This window comes from Mauremys mutica, chromosome 5 (assembly GCF_020497125.1).
Source record: "Mauremys mutica isolate MM-2020 ecotype Southern chromosome 5, ASM2049712v1, whole genome shotgun sequence".
In the NCBI taxonomy this organism is placed as follows: Eukaryota; Metazoa; Chordata; order Testudines; family Geoemydidae; genus Mauremys; species Mauremys mutica.
Genome location: NC_059076.1, coordinates 113,860,085 through 113,882,618, shown reverse-complemented (window position 1 = coordinate 113,882,618; position 22,534 = coordinate 113,860,085). Strand labels below are relative to the sequence as shown.

General features: G+C 40.4%; 1 protein-coding gene across 9 annotated transcripts in view; it reads right to left on the bottom strand.

Annotated features, from left to right (window-relative positions):
* The window catches only part of PROM1 (prominin 1), an 82,510-nt gene extending 61,057 nt beyond the window's left edge, over positions 1-21,453 (bottom strand). For 8 of the 9 annotated variants that reach the window (XM_045020039.1, XM_045020044.1, XM_045020045.1 and 5 more), the window contains exons 1-2: positions 21,001-21,064; positions 11,547-11,974 (exon numbers count right to left, since the gene is read on the bottom strand). In XM_045020039.1, coding sequence (XP_044875974.1) covers positions 11,547-11,766 — 220 coding nt within the window. In that variant the 5' untranslated portion in view covers positions 11,767-11,974; positions 21,001-21,064. Of the gene's footprint in view, positions 1-11,546; positions 11,975-21,000; positions 21,065-21,309 lie in introns of those variants that run through there. The other variant, XM_045020040.1, reaches the window with a different exon arrangement.
* Positions 21,454-22,534: the final 1,081 nt, after the last annotated feature.

Sequence of the window (22,534 nt, the reverse complement as noted above, 5' to 3'; positions counted from 1 at the left end):
TCTGGAGAAGCTAAATTAATTTCTTGCTTTGATCTTCACTACAGAGAATGTGAGGGAGATTCCCACACCAGAGCCATTCTTTTTAGCTGCCAAATCTGAGGAACTATCCCAGATTGAGGTGTCAATAGAGGAAGTTTTGGAACAAATTGATACATTTAACATAAGCAGCAAAGAATCCTGTGGCACCTTATAGACTAACAGACGTTTGGCAGCATGAGCTTTCGTGGGTGAATACCCACTTCTTCAGATGCAAGAAGTGGGTATTCACCCACGAAAGCTCATGCTGCCAAACGTCTGTTAGTCTATAAGGTGCCACAGGATTCTTTGCTGCTTTTACAGATCCAGACTAACACGGCTACCCCTCTGACATTTAACATAATAAATCACCAGGACCAGATGATGCCTAAGAGTTCTGAAGGAACCCGAATATGAAATTGCAGAACCACTACTGTGGTATGTAACCAGTTGCTTAAAATCAGCATCTGTCCCAAATGACTGGAAGATAGCTAATGTAAGAATGATTTATTTTTATTTTTATTTTTTTAAAGGCTCCAGAGGTGACCCCAGTAAGCCTAACTCCAGTACGAAGCCAACTGGTTGAAACTATAGTAAAGAACAGAATCAGACATATAAACACGATTTGTAGGGCAAAGAGTCAAGATGGCTTTTGTAAAGGGAAATCATACCTCACCAATCTACTAGAATTCTTTGAAGGGCCAACAAACATGAACAAGGATCATCCAGTGGATACAGTGTACTTGGATTTCCAGAAACCCTTTGAACAAGGTCCCACACCAAAGACTCTTAAGCAAAATAAGCAGTAATGGGAGAAGAGGTAAGGTCGTCTCATGGATCAGTAACTAAGTTAAGAGATAGGAAACAAAGGGTAGGAATAAATGGTCAGCTTTCAGAATGGAGAGAAGTAAATTGTGCCCAAGGATCCATACTGGGACAAGTGCTGTTCAATATATTCATAAATGATCGGGGAAAAGGGGTACAGACGCTACTCAACTTACGGAACACCTTGCGCAAATCAAATGTTGCGTAAGTCGGGGACGAATACCCGACAGTTAAGCAACAAAAAACAAAAAAACCAAAGAAACCACGCTTACGGAACTTTTTCTGTAAGTGCAGGTTTGCGCAAGTCGGGGTTTGCGTAACCTGAGGAGCATCTGTAAACAGGAAGGTTGCACAGTTTGCAGACAATATAAAATTATTCAGGATAGTTAAGTCCAAAGCATACTGCAAAGAGTTACAAAGGGATCTCACAAAACTCGGTGACTAGTTAACAAAATGGCAGATGAAATTCACTGTTGATAAATGCAAATTAATGCACATTAGAAAACAATCCCAACTGTACATACAAAATGATGGGATCTAATTTACCTGTTACCACTTAAGATAGAGGGCTTGGCATCATCGTGGATAGTTCTCGAAAAATATCTTGTCAATGTACAGCCGGAATCAAAAAAGCTAACAGAACATTAGGAAAGGGATCTCTTAATGCCATTATATAGAGCCATAATATACCCACACATTGAACACTGAGTGTAATTCTGTTTGCCCCATCTCCAAAAAGATACATTAGAATTGGAAAAAGTACAGAGATGGTTAACAAAAATGATGAAGGGTATGGAACAGCTTCTATGTGAGGCAAGATTAAGAAGACTGGGACTGTTCAACTTGGAAAAGAGATGACTGAGGCTGGGTATAAGAGGTCTATAATATCATGAATGGTGTAGAGAAAGTGAATAAGGAAGTGTTATTTACCCCTTCACATAATACATGAAGCAGAGAGTCACCCAACAAAATTAACAGGTGGCAGATTTAAAACTACAAAAAGGAAGTACTACTTCCGGGAATGCAGCATCAACCTGCGGAACTCACGGCTAGAGGATGCTGGAAAGGCAAAAAGTATAATTTGGTTCAATAAAGAATTCGATAAGTTCAGGAAGGATAGGTCCAGCATTGGCGTAACCCCTGTGTTCTGGCAGAATCTTGGATCAGATGACAGGGGGAGGAATCACTTGATAATTGCCCTGTTCTGTTCATTCCCTCTGAAGCACCTGGCACTGGCCACTGTTGGAAGACAGGATATTGGGCTAGATGTACCATTGGTCTGACCCAGTATGGCCATTCTTATGTATTTCAAATACATCCCAGGTCAACAGTTGTCATCTCACAGCCATTTGCTGGCCTATGAGAGACGAGTGGAGGTGTTAGTACCGTTATACAAGGCACTGGTGAGACCTCATCTGGAATACTGTGTGCAGTTCTGGTCTCCCATGTTTAAGAAGGATGCATTCAAACTGGAACAGGTTCAGAGATGGGCTACTAGGATGATCCGAGAAATGGAAAACCTGTCTTATGAAAGGAGACTCAAAGAGCTTGGCTTGTTTAGCCTAACCAAAAGAAGGCTGAGGGGAGATATGATTGCTCTTTATAAATATATCAGAGGGATTAATATCAGGGAGGGAGAGGAATTATTTAAGCTTAGTACCAATGTGGACACAAGAACAAACGGATATAAACTGGACACTAGGAAGTTTAGACTTGAAATTAGATGAAGGTTTCTAACCATTAGAGGAGTGAAGTTCTGGAACAGCCTTCCAAGGGGAGTAGTGGGGGCAAAAGACATATCTGGCTTTAAGGCTAAGCTTGATAAGTTTATGGAGGGGATGGTATAATGGGATAGCCTAATTTTGGCAATTAATTGATCTTTGATTATCAGCAGGTAAGTATACCCAGTGGTCTGTGATGGGATGTTAGATGGGTTGGGATCTGAGTTACTATAGAGAATTCTTTCCTGGGTGCTGGCTGGTGAGACTTGCCCACATGTTCAGGGTTTAACTGATCGCCATATTTGGGGTCGGGAAGGAATTTTCCTCCAGGGCAGATTGGCAGAGGCCCTGGAGGTTTTTCGCCTTCCTCTGCAGCATGGGGCACGGGTCCCTTGTTGGAGGATTCTCTGCAGCTTGAGGTCTTCAAACCACAATTTGAGGACTTCAATAACTCAGACATAGGTTAGTGGTTTGTTATAGAAGTGGATGGGTGAGATTCTGTGGCCTGCATTGTGCAGGAGGTCAGACTAGATGATCATAATGGTCCCTTCTCACCTTAAAGTCTATGAGTGGGTAGTCTCAATCCAGTTCCACACTGGCACTCTTATTAGTCACTTCTGCCTTTGACTGAACTTACAGAGCAGTTTAGAAATATTTATCTTGTGTAAGACACCTATATAGTAGGTAAATATCCCTATACTATATTATAGATGAGGAAAAGTGAGGCTTAGAGAAAAGTAAATGACTTGCTTGAGGTCACACAGCAAAGTCAATGTATTAACTAGGATAAGACCAATACATTTATACCACAGTGTTTCATAGGCCAATCACTGTCTAACATCTTTTTTTAGTGAGCCCATCAGTATAATGGGCTAATGATGCTTAAGCTACATATAGCTGTGGACAACTTTTTAAAATGTTTTGTATTTTGCCTGTGATAAACATTATCCTGGCAAGAATAAAGTAAAAAAAAAAAAAATCAGGCATTTCTGTGAAAGTTTTCAGCAAAAAGTAGAAAAAAAAATTAACCAGCTTTAAAAAACAACAAAGCAAAACAGCAGTGCCGTGATGAAAGGCTCTTTATCCCATCTTATAAAGTTATACCTCAAATATTTCAGTTACCGCTGTGTGTGTGCGTGTGTGTATTTCTTGCTAAAAATCTAAATATCCTCTGAAGAGCACGGTATTTTGGGGAACAAAAATCAGTATTTTAACAAAATAAGTTCATATAGGGATACAAAACGCGATCACAGATTAAGCATAAACAACATTGTCTGAGACAGAAGCAGAAGCCAATGTACCTATTGAATGTATACTCCATGCAGACAGGGGACCGGGCTGTTGGTAGAATGGCACAATATATTACCATATGCCCAGCTAGCATGGGTATAAATAGCTGTGTAGACGACAAGGCACTACTTAGGCGAGTAGAGGAGAGTGCCCTACATGCTGAACCCGCAGGGTATACACCTTACACAGAACTCTGCACGCTGAAGCCAGGCCTCCCACATCGACACTGCTATTTTTAGCAGCGTAGTGTCTTACTGCCTCCCCACCTTCCAGAGCCCTCCCTTGTCCCAGAAAAAGGCTGTGGGCACTGCCCACCCCACAAAAATGACAAAAAAACAAAAACAGAAGAAACTTCACAATCTACAGCCCCCAGCTGTCTTTTGTGCAGGTTAGGGATGCTCTTACCATACCAACTGGATAAGCTCCTGCAGGCAAGACAAATGGAGGAACACCTAGCTTGAGAACCTCAGAGTTTAGGGGGCGAAGTACGGTGCTATCAGGATTTAAGCAGTTACACCACATCATTTCCAGCTATTGACATGCAAGTTATTTTCATGCTAGCCACAGACTTAAGGATTGTTAGCAGTCAGAAAAAGTCCCAGACGCCACTTTGGGAAACATCAAAAACGATTTGCTCTTATGTAAAGAAAACTGAACACCCGAACCCATAACCTTTCGGACATTTCATACGTCTCTCTCTCTCGTTTGTCTTATGCCAACAACATTCAGTGTTATTTATAATTAGAATTGGATATGGAGACTTAAACTGTGTATAATTGTTGACTAGTCCCAAAAAAGGACCCTGAATTTAGACCTCTGAGAAGGCAGAATCAGACACTCAGTAACAGTCAGGGCCACGCTCTTGTTCAGAAACCACACAGTTGTATAAATTGCCCAGCTATACGTGTTTTGTAGTGATTAGCTAGTATCAGGATTTTACTACTCCTTTTTAAAGTTATATCATAATTCCAACCACAGCACTGGAGGAGAGGATGAAGGCACGGTATCATATGGCACACTTAAAGGGGTTGTGGAGTATATGCACACTTGTGACAATTTATAGATAGTCTTTTGCATCTGGACTGAGACAATATAAATGGAATAGTCATCTCACCAACTCTATAACAATACTCAGGGGATCTAAGTTTTCTGTGGAAAGGATCCAAAGACATTTAAAGTCTAAGAGCAAAACTTAGCTTTCAAATCTATACAGCTGGTTTCAACTTCAATATTATACTTTCCCAACGTGCACACATCTCCTTGGATATCACTGGAATGTCTGCACAAATAAAGAGAGCTTATTAGAGTAAAGATCCACATTTTTGCCTACTCTTTGGCTGAAACCATACTAAGAAGAAATATTTATTGGGTATGCACAAACTAATCAATTACTATACAGGATTAGGATACCTACTACTTTCCCACGCCTTGTAACCTATCACTTAAATCAGCCTCTGTACCAGATTACTGGAGAATAGCTAATGTAACATCAATTTTTTTAAAAGGCTCCAGAGGTGCTCCCGGCAATTACAGCCCAGTAAGCCTAACTTCAGTACCAGGCAAATCGTTTTTTCCAATGTGCATTACTTTCCACTCAACACTGAATTCATCTGCCATTTTGTTGACCTGACAGAGAAAAGAATTATTTAATTTCATGGAAGACAGGCCCATCAATGGCTATTAGCCGAGATGGCCAGGGAGGCAACCTCATGCTCTGGGTGTTCCTAAGACACTGACTGCCAGATGGCCGAACTGGACAATAGGGGATGGATCACTCAACAATTGTTCTGTTCAATTCAATTCCCTCTGAAGCATCTGACATAGGTCACTATCGGAAGACAGGATACTGGGTTAGATGAACCACTGAGATAACTAGAAATGGACAAGAATGGCCTGAGTTTAACTTAATTTTGCTCCTTGTTAGTAACTGGTTAACTTAACAAGGGAAGCAAAGAAATTAGTGTTACAGCTCTACAAAAGTAACAATTTTAATCTACTACATTGAGTCACAACAGTTTTGTGTTAAAACTTGCAAAGAAATTCTGCTTCAATGCCTTACACGTAACACCATATCAAATGCAGTTTTCGGAATCACACAATTCATAACATCTTTCCTTTTCCACTCATCATTTGAGTAGGTTTTACCTATGCTTTGTTAGTTTACTTACAGTTGAGTCAGTATAAGTGCTATGCAGTAATAGTAAATTCTACTAATGTAGTTATTTTCCTTTTTTTTTTAAACAAACATTATCTAATCATTGTAATATTTGAGAGAGATACAGAAGTTTTACAGATGGGGAAAATGAGGCAGAGAGGTTACAGTGCTGTGCACTGCCACTTGCAACTCCCAATGACATGAAAAATCAGGGCATAACTGTCTTGCCCAACATCACATGGGGATTGAATGACAGAGCTAGCATTGGAACTCCCAAGTTCCTAAACCCCAGTCTTGTGCTCACACTACTAGACAACAGACCGATTGCACTCTTGAGTTCTGAGATTCAGTCAATACTGCACTTGGGAAACACAATATTTTATCCTCCCTCCTCATGGGAAGTAGTGTGTTTAACACGTCAAACCATGTTTTGCCATGAAGGCATATGTTTGACAAGTTTACTTTTATGTTTAAAATTTCATTCCACACCTCCCCCCATCCCCCAATAGCAACTGGTTTGTTCTAAATGGTGCATATCTGGAAGGTAATGGTTGGAACTCATCAGTCTAGTGCCTTAGCAACAGACAGTGCAGTCACCCCATAATACACTGCCTGTACCACACTGATTAAGCACGGTGGGCCATGCCTATAATTTTGTCTTATTTTACTGGAAAACAAATGGGTGTTTCTCCTTAGCCTGCTTCTCTTAATGACTTCTCACTCTTTAGCTAGAAGAGGAAAACTTCTAAGATGAATATTTGCTGTGCACACCCTGTTGGCAAATGAATCCCAGATCATCATTTTATTGGAACTAATAACTGGTTTCCATAGGAACAAAGACAGAAGCCACTTTAAGATATTCATAGCAACCAAATGATCATATTGACCATACCCTGTATACAACAAATTCACATCTGAAGGCTCATAGCACTCCAAGTTGTTTCACTAGTACCATGCTACCATCATAGATTAATTTAGTTTCACTAATAAATGATTGTTTCATCTTTCAACAAGTTAGAACATAAGAATGGCCATATTGGGTCAGACCAAAGGTCCATCTAGCCCAATATCCTGTCTTCCAACAGTGGCCAATGCCAGGTGCTTCAGAGGGAATGAAAAGAACACGTAATCATCAAGTGATCTATCCCGTCATCCACTCCCAGTTTCTGGCAAACAGAGGCTAGGGACACCATCCCTGCTCATCCTGGCCAATAGCCATTGATGGACCTATCCTCCATGAACTTATTTAGTTCTTTTTTGAACCCTGTTATAGTCTTGGTCTTCAAAACATCCTCTGGTGAGAAGAAAAAACCCAAAGGCTATTTTCTTATATCTTGTCTTAGTTGAGTGACAACAAATTGTTTGTAATTCTCCTGGACATGCCAACATTTATTATAATGTTAAGTTACATTACTAACAAAACATGAGATGAAAAGCTCTGTCTAAATGGTAGGTGTTATTAACAGCAGATATTGAAACACTTTACAAAGGAGGGTAGCATCATTATTCCAATTCTATCCATTAGGCCAGAACATCTCCCCACAGAATATTTATGTATCATATGCTTAAGGACAAATTCTGCTCTCATTTACACCTGTGCAATTTCCAGTGAAGTCAATGGGATTTAGTGGGTAGAACTGAAAACAGACTTTAGCTCTCAATACTCACTACAGTCCTTCCAGTCAAATACCAAAATGCACAATTTTTAAAAAACTAGAGGACTAGTTTCTTTCCCCCATAGTGGGAACTTAACATTGCTCTTTCAAACTCAGCAACTTAAACAATTAGTGTACTGAAGAGGTGCTGCAATTCCCTGTCCTAATTCTGTTAGTGTGTATAACACTTAAGACATACATTTGATCACATAACTAATTTTCCAATTATATAAATTTAGGATTTTTAAAAGTTAGATTTATGGCCATGAAACTCTCCTAGTGACCATTTATTTTCAATTATGCATTAATTTAAAAGAAACCAAGGTAACATTTAAATTTTCAATAGAAACTGAGTAAAACATTTAGAACTAGCAACTGCAATATGAGTGCACCCACATTTTTAGGCTACCATTTGGCGCATTGTTTTTATTACTTACACACACGTCATTCTGATATTATCTTTACTCAGACACAAACAACTTTCTCTTGTTTTCTTCACTTACAATGCAAATCATAATTACACAGAACTTCTTAAAAATACCTAAAATTATTGGAGTATTACTATGCACCCACACAAGGCAATCTAGTAAAACAGCACTTTGCCACATAAATCTTATCCATGTTTCTACAGTAATCCATTTTGCGATTTCAATTATCTCTGTCAAAATAGCCAAGCTATGAATTATCTGTTTCCTATTTTTATTCTGATTCCAATCACCATAACATTCAACAAACATGTCAGGATTATTATTATTATTATTTTTTAAAGATTTATACTTGATTTTTTTCTGCAAACCAATTACAGTTATCCACCTTTCCCCCCTACATCTAACTTGCTATTATCTAGAATGCAAGATCTGTAACTTCTAAGACTTTACTTCTTTTAAAAGTAATCTTTCCCCAACATAGCATCCACAGGAAGCCAATTTATTTCATAGATTGGAAGAAGAGCTATGTGTAAACTCAAAAGCCTGTCTCTCTCACCAACAGATGTTGGTCCAATAAAATATATTACCTCATCACCTTGTCATTCTAAACACCTGGGACTAACAGCTACACCACTGAATATTGTGCCACTGCCATTTGCCATGAGGCACAAAGTTAGCAATAACTTCCTTATTAATTGCTTACTGTTGCTTGAAAGCATGTTATATCTGCATTGGCTGGCCTTGGAACATTACTGCAAGCAGATAAATGATTTAAGCACAGTAAGAATACATACATGCAATTTAAATAGTATGGGTCACGAAGGGCTAGTCTACACTGGCAACACTAAAGTGCTGCCGCAGCAGCGCTTTGACATGCTTTGCATGGTCTCTTCCAGTGCTCTGGGAAAAAAAAAACCACACACCTCAACGAGGGGCATAGCTTCCAGCGCTGGGACACAGTTTACACTGGCGCTTTATAGCGCTGCAACTTGCTGTGCTCAGGGGGGTGTTTTTTCATACCCGTGAGCGAGAAAGTTGCACCGCTGTTAATTGCCAGTGTAGACAAGCCCCAAGTCTTAAAACAGTACCTTTAAAGAAATCCCTCTCTAGCACTAACAAGGAAAATTAGCAGGCCATGTACTACAGGTGAACAAAGAGAAAGGTCAAAGGTGGAAGTGGGACTCTTAGCAATCTCCCCATTTCTCAACTGCTATTTGAACGGCCATGTTTTCCGGACCTTTCAATGATCAGTACCATTTATTAATTACATTTCTCCTCTGATTGATGGCTATAAAGCAACAACACACATTGATTACATGAAGGTTCAGGGGAAAACTAGGCTAATACCCACAGCTTACATTAAGATTTAAACTCTTCTGAAGCCTCTGCCTAATTAGTAGCAACAAAAGTTTACAGTTAAACACTCTGGAAGAGGTTGTGAAAAAGGTATATGTGCACCTAAACATTATCTGTGTTTTTCAACTCTTGATTGGACTAAATCCTATTCCAGTATCTTTTTTTTTTATAAACAGTTAAAAAGTAACCTCATAATTAATACATTAGATATGAAATAGAACAGCATATGGTAAAACAGATTATGGGATTAAACTAATTATATGATGACAACTCAGAAATCCACATCATCCTTCAGATCTAAATTTTGGGATGAGGGGGAACAAAAAAGACTTCATATAATGCAAACGCTAGAAACTAGGTTTTGAAAAATATCGGGGGGAGAGAAGAGAAGAAAAGCACATGTTAAATAAGAACAAAAAACTTATGTTTAGGTATCTACTTGCTCTCCATGGGCCTAACCTTGGAAACACCTACCACTGGGTATAGAATTTACTACTGTAAGTAGTCCCATAGGATTACAAAAATTGTAATAAACCCTATGCCTGGTAGTATTTACAGGTTTAGTCCCCATAAACTTAAAATTTGCATCTATGTTCATAGGACCCATTCCTGGAACCCTTATTCACAAGAGTAATTTCATTAAAATCAATTGGATAATTAATATGAGAAATGGATACTGACAAGGCTTGCAGGATCCAGTACAGTATTTATGTGAACTTGTAATAACTCAGAGGCGTAGTCAGAATAAGAATTAGCCTATTCTTTAAGTTTTGGTTTCAATATAACATTAGAGACCCATTCAAGTTTGTTTTGACCGCTTTCTTCCATAAGCATTGACATGGTTGTGGACTTTATATTTTTATATTGAAAAAAAAATTATGGAAGACACTATACACAGCAAAAAGAACAGGAGTACTTGTGGCACCTTAGAGACTAACAAATTTATTTCAGCATGAGCTTTCGTGAGCTACAGCTCACTTCTTATACACAGCAGTAACCAATTATGAAGTTATAGCTCCTTGTAATTATACTGAGAAGGATAGCATTTGGACTGATGTACATACTGTCTTTCTAAATCTCAATTATTTGAACTGAAAAGATTTTTAAGATATAATGCAGGTAACATTTAAAACTAGTAAGTATTTTTTGTGCACAGCTATAGCTAAAAACAGACAAAGTAATTTGGTGAAAATCTGTAAGTAAAACAAAATAAAAATGTTGCTCAGCTTTCATATACTAAAATTTCAGCCTGCTGTGAATTTTAATGCCAAATTTATACAAACACTACTGACATTCTGTTTTAACACCTGAACTAGACGGTGTAAATGTGGTGAAAAAACACAAACCAGTAATAAAAAACCAGATCCACAGCTCACTAAAGAGTCTTTCATGGACAATCTAGAAATCTTGAACATGTATACTTCTCTTAAGAATTTATTATTTCTTTTCCAGCTTTGGGAACCAGAGTGGTTGGGCGGGGGAGGGAGGGACAGGGACAGAGAAATAGTCCAATAAGAGAGTAAAAGCTTAAGTTTTTAAGGTTACAAAGCTAAACAAATAAGCCACAAAAGTTAGATGTAGCTATACAATGCAATTGTCTTTATGACTTCAGTACAGATGCACAGATATAGAAATGCATGGAATTTTCTTTGCTACTGACATTCCTTTTGCAGAATAATCTCTAGAACAAATCTTGTAATTATATAGTAAAAAGTCACAGTCTGTCAATGACTACTGGAAAGGAGAATAATTAAACTTTTATCCCAGATTAAAACCTGAGGTAAGGCATTTTATACTTTTTCAGAAGCAGTAGATTCAGAGTAGAGATGGGAACAAATTTCAATAAAATAAAATAATAATAATAAAATAAAAAACTCAAATAGCTAAAGAATAAATTTATGAGATACAAAAATAATTTCATTGGCAGATTTCAATCATTGACAAACACCAGTGATTTTTTTTTACAGATTCATAACCCCACTGCTTGCTGGTAATGAACTCATATATATCATCTATTTTTAAGTGGGGATGTCACTATTTAGTATGAAAATTAATATCTTAAAAGTAGGTCATTAAAATAAGATATAATTTACATACTTACCTTGTGGAAAAGAATTTGGTTGCACTAAATAAAGGAAAGAATGGACTAATCTAAACAAAATTCCTATTGGTCCAGGTTCATGATATGCATTTGTCTCATATGTCTTCGCAGGCACAAACCCAAAATCCAAAGTTCCAGGAGGCGGTTTGTGTAAAGGCTGCACCTCTGAAACAGTACTTCCACAAACCAACAACAGTAGTAAACAAAGTTCCACAGCCATGGCTAAAAGTATTCATAAAATATGAGGTAGAGATTTTGCTCCCCCAAAGTCTAGGAATCTTCAGCACATTAGAAATCTCTTCACGGGGGGTGTGATGTGTCAGCAGGAAAAAGCTGATGTCTTCAATCCTTTGCTTAGTCTTCAATAATGGACACTGACTTCGGAATGGCGTGGAAGCTCTTCACAGAACTGAAGCAGTGCACCATCTCTGGCAAAGACAGAAAACAACTCTTTAATGAGCACCTTCACTCCACAAGATATGAAAATGTGAGATGCCTCCAATCTCATGTGAAAATATAACACAAAAAGATTATACTAGCAAGCTAAATAGGGCAGACTAGACCAATTTATTTCCATGTGTGAAAAAACTGATCCATTATACACAGTACTTGAGGAAACCACTGATTATTCACAGTTTTGACTGAGCCTTTAAAATAAATATTATATATCTCACAGTATGCAGCATAAAGAGCAAATGAAATCAAAGGAACAAATATTTACTTTACTTATAATTGTAAGAGTCAGATGTATTGTATTTAGTCACAAAATAATCAGAGTGCATTTTATGAATGCTTTAACATCCAACTCTAAATGCATGGAGACAGCCACACAAGGACTGATATACATAAGCAGATGATTAATTCAAAATGATATAATTTCTCTGCCCTGAGAATTCATAACTTCCCAATGTTGCAAAACTCCCCCCCCCACACATAGGTTAGCAGAGGCATATTTATTTCTTTACCCTTGTGTCATTATTTTATTAACGGAGGAGCCAGAGATTACCACCTATCAAAGAAGGATTTAAAAACTTTCAATTCATTTTATAGTGTCAGTAACATATGGTCATGGGGAAAAAAAATTCTGGCACACAACATTGTCTGGGACATCAGACAGGGTATGTGGACTTTAAAAATAAAATATGGATTAAAACATCAACTTCATGCATTTTCTTATACTAAAATTTAAATATTTAATTAAAATACTTACTTCCCATAAACTTAAAATGCCCCCCAAAAAACAACCCCCCACATAGTTAGTATAACATATTTCCCTTTCCACATAGCCAATAATGTAATGTAAGTTATTCTTCACTTTCAATTTTTAATAAAAATGAAGCTAAATCATTTCACTGATGCTGAATGTTCTAGATTCAAGGAACACCTTCTCTGCCAATTACTGTAAAATCTGCTTGCCACAGGTAGATAGGAAGCTTTCCCTATAAAGCACAAATGGGTCTCATTCACAAATTCCTGCTAATTGTAAGGCTTTCCACAGCGCTCTGTCCTTGGCCTCCTTCTCTTCTCTCTCAAAAAGTAATCTCAGCCACAAACACCAATTCAACTACCATCTGTATGCTGACACTCACAAATCTACCTTTCTACTAAAGACCTGTCTTCGGTCCAAATTAAAAACTTGGTCTGTCTCTGATAGCTCTTCACGGATGTCAGTCAGCTCAAGCTCAACATGGCTAAAACAGAGCTCTTAATCCCCCACCCCACCAATCCTCCCTGCTGCCCCCTTTCTCAAATCACTGTGGAAAACATTACCAATCCTACATGTCACTCAGGCCTGTAAGCTGGGTGTCATCTTCAACTCAGACCTCTCTCTGGGTTCTCATCAGTTCACATCACAATTACTCCAACCTCCTTCTCTCTGGCCTTGACAAATGGAACCATCACCCACTCATATCCATCCAAAGTGCTGCTCCAAAACTCATTTTCCTAGCCCATTGCTTTGATCACGAAACCCCTCTTTGCATCCCATCACTGGCTCCCTCTTTCTATCATTTCAAACATCAGTTATTTGTCTCATTATTGTAATCTATGGCCACCCTACCTATCATCTCTTATTCAGCACTGAAAAGTCGACTCCCACATCTGTTCAGCCCATGTCAGCCTCCATCACCCACTTGTTAAAATTTTCAAACAAGCACCTTTATGCTTTCTTCCATGTTCCCCCCACGCTTGAGAGTAACTCTCTGTAAACATTTACAAAACTAACTCATTATCCCCCTTCAGAACTCTCCTTTGCTGTGAGGCCTACAAAAATAGGAGAATAGTTAGGTTGCTGAGATCACTGCCTATTTTACTGGCCAATACTGTCCTATAGTTTCCTTTTAATCCCAGTCTGTCTGCTTCACCTGTTGTCTCTTGTCTTATACCTAGATGTAAACTTTTTGGGGGTAGGAACAGTCTTTTTGTTTTGTGTTTGTACAGCACCTAACACAATGGGGTTCTGGTCCATGACTGGGGCTCTGATGCATTATGGTAATACAAATAATATAACATGAACCAATGAGATATGGTCTTTTTGAGTAAGTGAACTCAACTCTAATGATTCTGCTGCTGGTTGTAGCTTCCCAAAACAGTGAAATTAGCAAAACTCTGGTCACTTTTACATCTTTTATTAAGAAAACAAGAGCAGTAGTGAAAATACAAGAGTCATGTCAATTTTACTGCTGAGGAAGTCTATAAGCAAAGAGCCAATACTGTTCATTTCAAATGAAACATGAATTTGCCTCTGTGTCACTGAGGCCTAGTTAGACAACTCAGCCCTGGGCCAGTTGGCCGGTACTGGCTATTTGGTACAACATAAGCAGAAAAACAAAAACAAAAAAGATGGCATTTCTGTTCTCCTCTGACTTCGGATGCCAAAAATGCTCTTTTTTTAAAGGCTAAATCCTTCAAGAGCATCCATCTGTAATACAAATCCAAGCACAGGACAGATCCAGACTCCTGCTGGCGTACAGGCCTCAACTGACTGCAAACTCCTTAGAGGGGCCAATCAAGCTACTGTCTAGCACTCTACTGGAGTCTCCTAGATTTCTTGCCCTTCAGAACATCAGTACACATATATGGTGTTTTTTTGTAACACCATCTTGGTGATCTATTGTCATGTATGTCAACCACTAATTTCTTCTGAATTGTGTCTGGACCCATATGCTGGACTGAGCTTTGGCCTATGAGTGGAAATGAGGAATATAAGCAGTATACTGTTTTCCTGGTCCAACAGTACTTTCCCCCAGCAGAGTTCATGACTTTCCCTATAGAGTGACCAGATGTCCCGATTTTATGGAACAGTCCCAATATTTGGGGCTTTGTTTTATATAGGCCCCTATTGGCCCCCAGCCCCATCCCGATTTTTCACAATTGCTGTCTGGTCACCCTATTTCCCAAGCAAGAGGTGAACCACCCAGACTGGCTCATCCTTGAAGGGTCATGAATCTGGTGAGCTTCTAGAACGCCCTGGAAGAAAAGAACCATCCACCTGCAGGACCAACGGTAAAATAATACGAACAATACACACGCTTTACTATCAAACAACCCCTGTCCCCCATGGTGCACCAAAGACTGATGAAGCATGAAGGCAGAAAACTACAATGTTGGTGGTGATGGGTTCTCTTGCAGGAGTACACCACAGCTATGGGGAAATCTAAGAACCTTTTCCCATCCTCCATCGCCCCTGCTAAATTACACACAGCAAGTGTTCTGAGGAGAAATCCAGTTTATCAACCTGGACTACACCAAGCTACACCACAGATCCACTACTTATTGTTGCAAAGAGCGATAAACATGCTTTGCTCAAAATATCAGTCAAAAGCTAGAGGAGCTCTCTGAGACAGAATAATCCAAAATCAGAGCCAGGAATAAAGACTATTCCTCCCCTTCATGGTGTTCAGCTTCTATTTCCTCTCAGTAACTGGCCTATCTTTACTAGAAAAAGCCAGGAAAGAACAACTCTAATAATACTCTAAATATTTGAAAAACCTATCCCTTATTCAAAAAAGGCAGTCTTTCCAACTACCCTGAAGCATGACGCTCAATGCTACACATATAAAACTACACATATAAATTCAAATATTTCAATGTTTTCAAAGCAATAACTGATTGTTACAAAGCATCTATGCTACGAACCAGACAGATATATAGGCCCAAAGGATATCTTATATTTTTCCCCGAATTTGTTTACTTCATTCTTTAGTCTTCAAGATTTTCTTCATCGTGGATTGCTATCTTACCCCTTTATATATTGCCCTATGATTAAATGTAACAAGCAGCATACATTGTAAATTGCTTAGAATGCCTCTAATTATGGAATGGTAGGAACATCATAGTTAACTTTAAGTGTGAAATAAAACCCAGCTTTAACAGTTCAACCTCTATTTTGCACGAAAAAAATAGTACACAACTTGAGTGCAATATGAATTTTCTGATAATTTTCAAGTAAATCTATTATTTAGTTTCTGAGCTAATCAGTTAGGGTCTGATTCAATGCTTAATGAAGCCAGTGGAAAGGTTCCAACTGACTTCAATTGGTGATAAATTGAGCCCTCAATTTCCAAACCTGAGAATGTTTAGTTTCACAGAATTATGCAGACAAGAGTAAACCACTATGAAGGTGCCTTCTTGATGGAGAAAAACAAGTAGAGTCACCAGTGTGACTCTGATGAAAATATTAAGTCATACAATATTATGACAACATTAAAAAGATTAGTAGGCTTAACAGAAGAATGCTGTTGAAAATGCAAGGTCCAATCCCACATTTCAGGACACTAATGGCACCCTGCTATGAGGACAGGAACATAAACGTTCTTCAATTCTACAGATGCCAGTGAAATCCCCAGATGCTATCATTATAAATATAAATAAATTTAGCAACTACACTTTAGAAATAAAATAGTTTTCGCTCCCCTGGCCTCTTGGGAATCAAAAAGGAATGCCTCTAGAATTCTTATTCTCCCTCTAACAGGTGGTATTTCTTGCCATGCTATTTCAAAAAAGAGTCTAAATTCTCCTCAAGACAAGTGCTCTGTAAAGCACCAGTACATTATGGGTGCTATATCAATAATAATAGTAATAATAAAAATAATAAGCTTGCAAAAATCTTACCAATCCTATGGCTCAAAAAGCCAATGTGCATCTGAATAGGAATTGCACTCACTGAAAGACAGCTCCCCTACTCAAATCAAAAGGGATCGGGGCTGTGAGTGGGATCCTTCTGTTTTCCTTATCTTGCTAGGCAAACAAAAACTTTTTGGAAGCTTGCTGCTAGCTAACGATGCTACAGTAGATCAACAGCATTGGAAAAAGAAACCTATCCACAGAATATGTAATCAATAAAAATGCCACCAATCCCCAAGGCAAAGCTGCAAGAGCGACAAAAAAATGCTACAAACATATATGAGAGTTTATTTCTATGACACTCTTCACCATAGCACAAGACTTTTGTATCATTAGAAACAAAACGTACATTACGCTTTACTCTTGCGCCTTGTGAGCTACACTCATGGCGATACACAGATTCTTCATATTCAGTATAAGTGTGTGGGCAGGAGAACAGAGCTGTATAGTATTTTAAAAGGAGTTTATTAATTAATTCACACGATACCAGACATTCATTTTAATGTCCTTGTTTTTCATGAAAACCTTAAGTTCAGCTACATAAAATGTAACTGAACGGAATAATTTAGTTTATTTCTCATTGTAATTTGCACAGGTATTAGCTTTCATCTTTAAAAATACTAGATTTTGGCTTTTTTTCCCCCCTGAACCCCTCCTCATACTTTTCTATGTATAGAAGTCACTACACCAGAGGTGGGTAAACTACCGCCCTTGGGCCACATCTGGACGTTTTAATCTGGCCCTTGAGGTCCCATTGGGGAGTGGGGCTTATCCCTCTCTGGCACTCCAGCTGGGGAGCGGGGTTGGGGGTATGGTTTTGCGTGGCTTCCGGAAGCAGCAGCATGTCCCCCCTACACACAGAAGCGGCCAAGGGGCTCAGCATGCTGCCCCCACAGCTACCACTGGCTGGGAACATACCCAGATATGGCCCTCAGACCAAAACGATTTCCCACCCATGCACTACACCCAACTCTAGGGCATCTGCGGTCTATCACTCTGTAGAGAGCATGCCACAAACTTTTGTATAAAAAGTATGCTAGAATACTAACTCCACACACACACATATATATAAATAATCGAGAGAGAGAGCACGCGCGAGCACGTTTCATCCAAGATTCTCAAGTCACCTTACTACATTAGTTAAGCTTAGACATGCCTGACACATAGGTAGGATAGTATCCCCTTGTTATAAATGAAGAGATTGAGACACAGAGTGGTTAAGGAATTGTTCTAAGATCAGACCAAGTCTCAGTTGCAGAGCCAGAAATAGCACACAGGTTCTCCAACGTCTAGTTTTCAATTTTAACAACTACACTGCATTTCTTCCCTTTAATGCTGCAATCTATGCAAACATAATATTGCAATCCAGTGATGTGACTGCAATTCACTCTGAACTGAGATTCAACCAACTAGGAGCCAGACTGTTAGAGCAGGACGTGGGAGCCCTCTGGCAATGAACAAAGAATGGAGGGCAGAAGAAGGGGCATTTGCCCACGCTGGGCACAGATCAAGGACTCCGCTGTGTGCATTACATTTTTTTTTTAAATTAACCATTTGAAAAGTTGGTCTATAATTCCCTCTCCAGAGTCCAGTGACACTAACCACCACAAGAGCAATGCAAATTATGAGGTCACAGCCACATGAGGGACAGTTACTTGTACTGTACTATAACTTTTGATTCCACACAGAAAAAAAAAAAAGCTTCACATTCAGAATACATAAAATGATAAGCCACACTAGCCACTGGCAAGTCACAAAAGGTCTGGCGTTTGGTTACAAAACCTCTTCTAGGCCTGTGATATAATGACTGCAACTTGTTGCCATAGGAGGAGTAGGGAGTATGTGTACCTTCTAGTATCAGGGGGTAGCCGTGTGAGTCTATATCCACAAAAACACCAAAGAGTCCAGTGGCACCTTAAAGACTAACAGATTTATTTGGGCATAAGCTTTCATGGGTAAAAAACCTCCTTCTAAAACATCAGGGACTGCAGAACACAGTAGCAAAACAATAATGAAAACTAATACTGGAGAGTCTCAACTTGCATCTAACATGCATATTGTGAGTTCAAAATGGGAGAACGGCTGGAGTCACAGCAGCCAGATATGCAGAACATAGGATGGCATTTTCTGGATCTGTTTAAAAAAAACAAAACAGATTTAAAAATAAAAATTTTAAAATTGGATTATGTTTCACTGAAACACAGCAAAATCCCTCACAAGGAGGTGATAATTTTAACAACTGCCTTAAAATTAATTCCAGTGGAGTCAGTCTCCATCCCCAAAAGAAAGAAAGATTTGACAGCTGGTTTAATTTTAGCCAGTTGACCAAATGTTTAGATTATAGATGCATTAAGTGGGACAGAAAAAAAATCAGCTTGTTTGCTCTGATAATATTTATAAAGCATGCCCTATGAGGGCACTGTAGAGCAATAATAAAAGATTATAAAAACATTAAACATTATGAAACCATTCCATTAAAAGGAAATCTGCTGTGCTGACAGTTCAGAACTGGTGGGGTATGCTGGAAAGGTTCTAATGCAGAGGAAAATGGATTACAACAGATTGTGTAAATAAAATCTCATAAATGGGACAAGACCCTCCCCCCTTCTTCCCAATTACATTTAAGCAGTTGGGATTTTCTTCCTCTTCCCCCCTACCAGTTTAATTCTAAAAAGTATGATCTGTGGTTAAACTCTGTCTTGGTTGGAGTTACAGAACTGATTTTACAGCTTCTTTCTTAATTGCTTCCCTGGGTAGATGCATGGAAGGAGACAGAGTCAACTCCTCTCCCTCACCCCCCTTCCCTTCTCCACCCCACAAAACAAACACTTCATGGATTCCCTGCTGGGACCAGAATGTAATCATTCATGACATTTCAATACGATCTGTCCTAAACTACAGTGACTAATGGTCAGTAACTCATAAGCTAACTTAACTCTTCACAGTCACCTTTGAACACAATAAAATGTTGTAACATATACAAAGCCACAAGGTGAGCATGGCTGGGTCTCTGCTTCAAGTCTGGACTCAAGATTTGACTGCAGATACCACAGCATAGTTTTGCTTATTACAACACCACCTCTTGAACCTGCTAGACGAAGTGGTTTCTAAAACAGCACCCTATTCATCTCCATAGTGTGGTATACTAGTTAATCTCTAAAAGCAGCAAAGAATCCTGTGGCACCTTATAGACTAACTGACATTTTGCAGCATGAGCTTTCGTGGGTGAATACCCACTTCTTCGGATTCTATAAGGTGCCACAGGATTCTTTGCTGCTTTTACAGATCCAGAATACACGGCTACCCCTCTGATAGTTAATCTCTGGAGGTCCTCATTTTTCTCCCACAGTACTGCCTTGTGCTTGTCTCACATCCAAACCCTCACACGCATATTAGGTCTCGACTCCACTTCCTTTGGAAGAGTCAATGACCCCCAACATATGCTACATACCCTTCTCTGCAAAATTCATGCAAACACAGCATTAGGGGGTCAAGGAATCATCTTCAGTCACAGCAGAGAACATACGGTCCCACCACAACGCTTTCTATAATGGGAAGGATGTTTCACCCTTCCGTCACACATGCCTCACCCCTTCATAGTGTTTTCTATAGAGGGACCCTCTCTTCCCGCAATGCTTCCTATGGGAGGGTGTCCTTCTGCCCCCCACCCAGCCCATGTCCACTCTTTTCTACAGCAAGGTCCCGTCTCTTTTCCCATTCTGCTAGAGGGGATCCCTCTCTCGCACGCTATAAATGGTGGCGCTAGGCATGAGTAGACTGAGCACTTGCTTAGCAGCCCAAGAGGCTCAAAGGAGTCCTGATTTAGTATAACCCCCCAAATACTGTTCACGTTATTGAACGTGGGCTTTTTAACAAGCGATTACTATGCATTAAGTTGGCATCTTTTTCGGTTTGTACAAATAACAATCCGTATTTTAAGGGTGGGTGAGGGATCAGGCCCCACCCAAATATCCCTGCTTAGGGCCCCCCATGGGCTAGCACTGCCTCTGCTCCAATGCTTTCTATGGAGGTACCGCTCCACTCCCTACAGGGGGTACCTCTCTCCCGTACACCCCGATGTCTTCTATACCCGCTCAGACCCCGCGCCAATGGGCTCCCACAGCACAGCCAGGCTTTTCCGGACCCCAACCCCCGGCCCGCACTGCCTGCGGACCCGCCACCCAGGGACTAGCAGCAACTCGCAGGGCAGGACCCGTGCACTCTGCAGCCCCCGGGGCTGCGCGGGGCGGGGCGCGCGGCGCTGGGACCCCTCCGCGGTCTCCACCCTCCCTGCAGAGCGGCGCGCGGGGAGAGCCAGCCGAGCACTCACCCCGGCCCGGGGACAGCCCGCTCCGGCTGCGGCTCCGGCTCCGGCGGCTCCCGGCTCGGCGTGCTGAGCCTCCCCGCTCGGCCGCCTCCCCGCCAGGCCCCCCAGGCAGGCGCCGCCCTCTGCCGCACGCACCAATCAGCAGCTCCCCGCGCCCCACACCCAGCTCATGAATGATGCAGAGCGGGGGCCGCGGGACGCTGGAGTCGTGCCAGGGGGGCGCGCGCCGGGTTCCCCAGCAGCAGGCACAGCTCGGCCACCTGTTGCTTTCTGTGCAAGCCGAGTATGGGGGGCAAGGAGACACCCCCCCACCCCAGAGCTGCACGCCCCGAACTTTAGGCCTCCTGAATCTTCAGAGCTGGGTCCAAGTTGTGCAGGTGGTCTCCAATGGCCAGGGGTTCCTGATCCAGCCTTCACAGATCGCAGTGGGGCAAACCAAAAACCGGGGTCCAAAAAACACCTCTTCGCAGTGAAGAGTTCAAACTCAAAACGGATCCAAGGAGACAGTATCCCTATACGTAGTGGGCTGAACCAAAATCTGAGCACCTCAAAAAACTGGGGAGAAACTAGAGTTTAATTTTGTCAGTTGAGTCCAGCCTCCCACTTTTACCCCCTAGATTGGTGATTTGTGAATGCCCTTCTGCCCCTATGCTGGGGTTTAAGAAAGCAGCGCTTAATATTCTTGTGCAATCCCACAGTTATGCGTTTCCTGTAAATTATATTATTAAAAGCCGCTTCTATCTTTGGCTTTTGGAACAATATCTTATTTTATCTTTTCTGAGGTTGCCCTGGTTTCCTAACAAGATTATACTTTCTACTCCCAGGACTCATGTCCTTGTTTCTAAGTAGTTCCTTTGGCTTCTAAAAGAGACCAGTGATTTATCAGTAGGACAGGGAGCCAAATTAATTTCCCCAAACTCTCTATTTCCTATATGTCAACCTGCAGGAACTTCCATTCTCCAGGGACTGTCTTTGTGTGTTCCTTGTCACACATCGTGTATTTTTTTTATTTGCAGCTTTGAGATTTTAACTTGGTTTTAAGAACAGAAGAACGGCCATACTGGGTCAGATCAATGGTCCACCTGCCCAGTATCCTGTCTTCCAACAGTGGCTATTGCCAGATGCTTCAGAGGGAATGAACTGAACAGGGCATTTATCAAGTGATCCATCCACTGTTGTCCAGTCCCAGCTTCTGGCAGTCAGCAGTTCAGGAACACCCAGAACATGGGGTTCCATCTCTGATCATCTTCGCTAATAGCCATTGATGGACCTGCCATCCATGAATTTATCTGATTCTTTTTTTGAACTTGGTTATATTTTGGACCTTCACAACATCTCTTGGCAATGAGTTCCACAGGTTGACTCTGCTTTGTGTGAAGTAGTACTTTCTTATGTTTGTTTTAAACCTGCTGCCTATTAATTTAACCAGGTGACACCCAGTTCTAGCGTTGTATGAAGGGGTAAATAATGCTTCTCCAACTGGGTTTTCCCCAACTGGAATATCAAAATATAACTGGTAGGAATAATTCTTGTGCAC